Genomic DNA, 1,574 nt, shown 5'->3' on the forward strand with positions numbered 1-1,574 from the left:
TCTTGGGAGGGCAAGACGGAGGGCACAGACCGAAGGCACAGGGTGGCCCACCTGGATGGGCCCCACCGACGTCAGCAGGCTCTTCAGCTGGGCGTCGGTGGTGGATGAGGAGAGCCCCTCCACAGACACAACGCAGGGCTGAGGCTTGCACTCCACCACCCGCAGGTTCTGCTTGTTGGGCATCAGGCGGCCCCGGCCCATGGCTCCCGCCAGGCCCCGGCCTCTCCCATGCACGAGCACCTGGTAACGAGAGAAGAACCATTCAGGGTCAGGCTGCATGTCTGACATAGCGTGAGCATGTCCGCCAGAGTCCACCAAAATACACCACGGGCTGCAGGGTCCTCTGCAGCTGCTCCCCACTGTCAGAAAGGGCCAGCACACTCGCATGAGGAGGAGAGGAAGCGGTGCAGTCTCGGTCAGCCTGGGCAGCACGCACGGTGCCAGGGGGCACTGTGTGCCACAGTCGACCTGCTCACACGGTCGTCCTGTGCATGCAGCAGCAGGGCCACAGGCTCCAGAAAGGCGCTCGGCGGACACCAAGACACAGGTCCTCACGGGCCCCAGAGCCCCAAGTTCCCCACTGTGGGTCAGGCCCGCGCGGGGGTGGGAGGCAGTGCCAGCGAAGGTGCGCGGCACTGCCCCCAGCCACTCCCCATCACTGCGGGCCACGGCAGTATCCGTCCTGAAAGGCAGATTCTGCAGCAGGGGTCCCCCACCCCCACCACACAACACTCCTTGGCACCCCAACTACAGTGACTAGAGAGCCCTGCGGGCAGTATCCGTGCACACAGCTATGGTGGGGCCCTTCCTAAGGCCTTTCTCATCACACACCCAGGGACAACACCCGACTTAAGGAAACTCAGACTGGAACATTCTTTAAAGCTCTGACCCGAAGGTACGATGAATGTGACTGTGGGGGTGCCTCTCGCAGCACAAACGGACAGTCTGTTTGCTCCTGCGTCAGAAGGTATTTATGAGATAACACACACGAAGTGGTTTAAACATTTCAAAGACCTAGGTTGGTCTTCACACTAACACTACTCCTCAGTATCAGCAGCAAGACCAGCAGAGGAGGGACTGGCAGGGTCCAAGCGCTTCCAGGAGAACTCAGAGCAGGCGTCTGCCATCCTCCTCACACGTGTGCGGCTGTCGGGCAGAGAGCAGGGGCCTTGGGAGGGCCATGAAGACGCCCCTCACTAGAAGCTGTGGGGAGAGGTGCCCCCACGGGACATGATGGGACATGGCGCACACTCCTCTCCTGGAAAGGTGGCCACGGCTCTCATCTCACACACGGAGCTCAGACAAGGCATCCCTCGGTGCAGAAAGAACCAGGGCCAGAAGCACTTCCTCGGGCAGGGGACTTCACCCAAAGGCCTCCCATCTGTGAACGAGGCGCTGAGGAGGAAACTTCAGAGGAGCCTCTGGAGCAGCAGCTGGGAGGGCAGGGGGCCGCGCAGAGCCGCGCCCATAGTGCACTCTGAGCTGCAGGAGACAACCGCTCCCTGGGCCCCGCTGAGCTTCCAGAGTCACACCGCGAAGCCGAGGGAGGGAAGCACGCTTGTGAGCACATCAGC

The 1,574-nt window shown here is 62.0% G+C and overlaps 1 protein-coding gene across 1 annotated transcript in view; it reads right to left on the bottom strand.

Moving 5' to 3' along the window:
• The window catches only part of RBM33 (RNA binding motif protein 33), a 103,280-nt gene that overhangs the window by 9,030 nt on the left and 92,676 nt on the right, over window positions 1-1,574 (bottom strand). The window contains exon 19 of the mRNA XM_010829358.1: window positions 52-240. Within this exon, the coding sequence (XP_010827660.1) occupies window positions 52-240 (189 nt within the window). The remainder of the gene's footprint in view (window positions 1-51; window positions 241-1,574) is intronic.

Source organism: Bison bison, unplaced genomic scaffold (assembly GCF_000754665.1).
Source record: "Bison bison bison isolate TAMUID 2011002044 unplaced genomic scaffold, Bison_UMD1.0 scf7180017864503, whole genome shotgun sequence".
Lineage (NCBI taxonomy): Eukaryota > Metazoa > Chordata > Mammalia > Artiodactyla > Bovidae > Bison > Bison bison.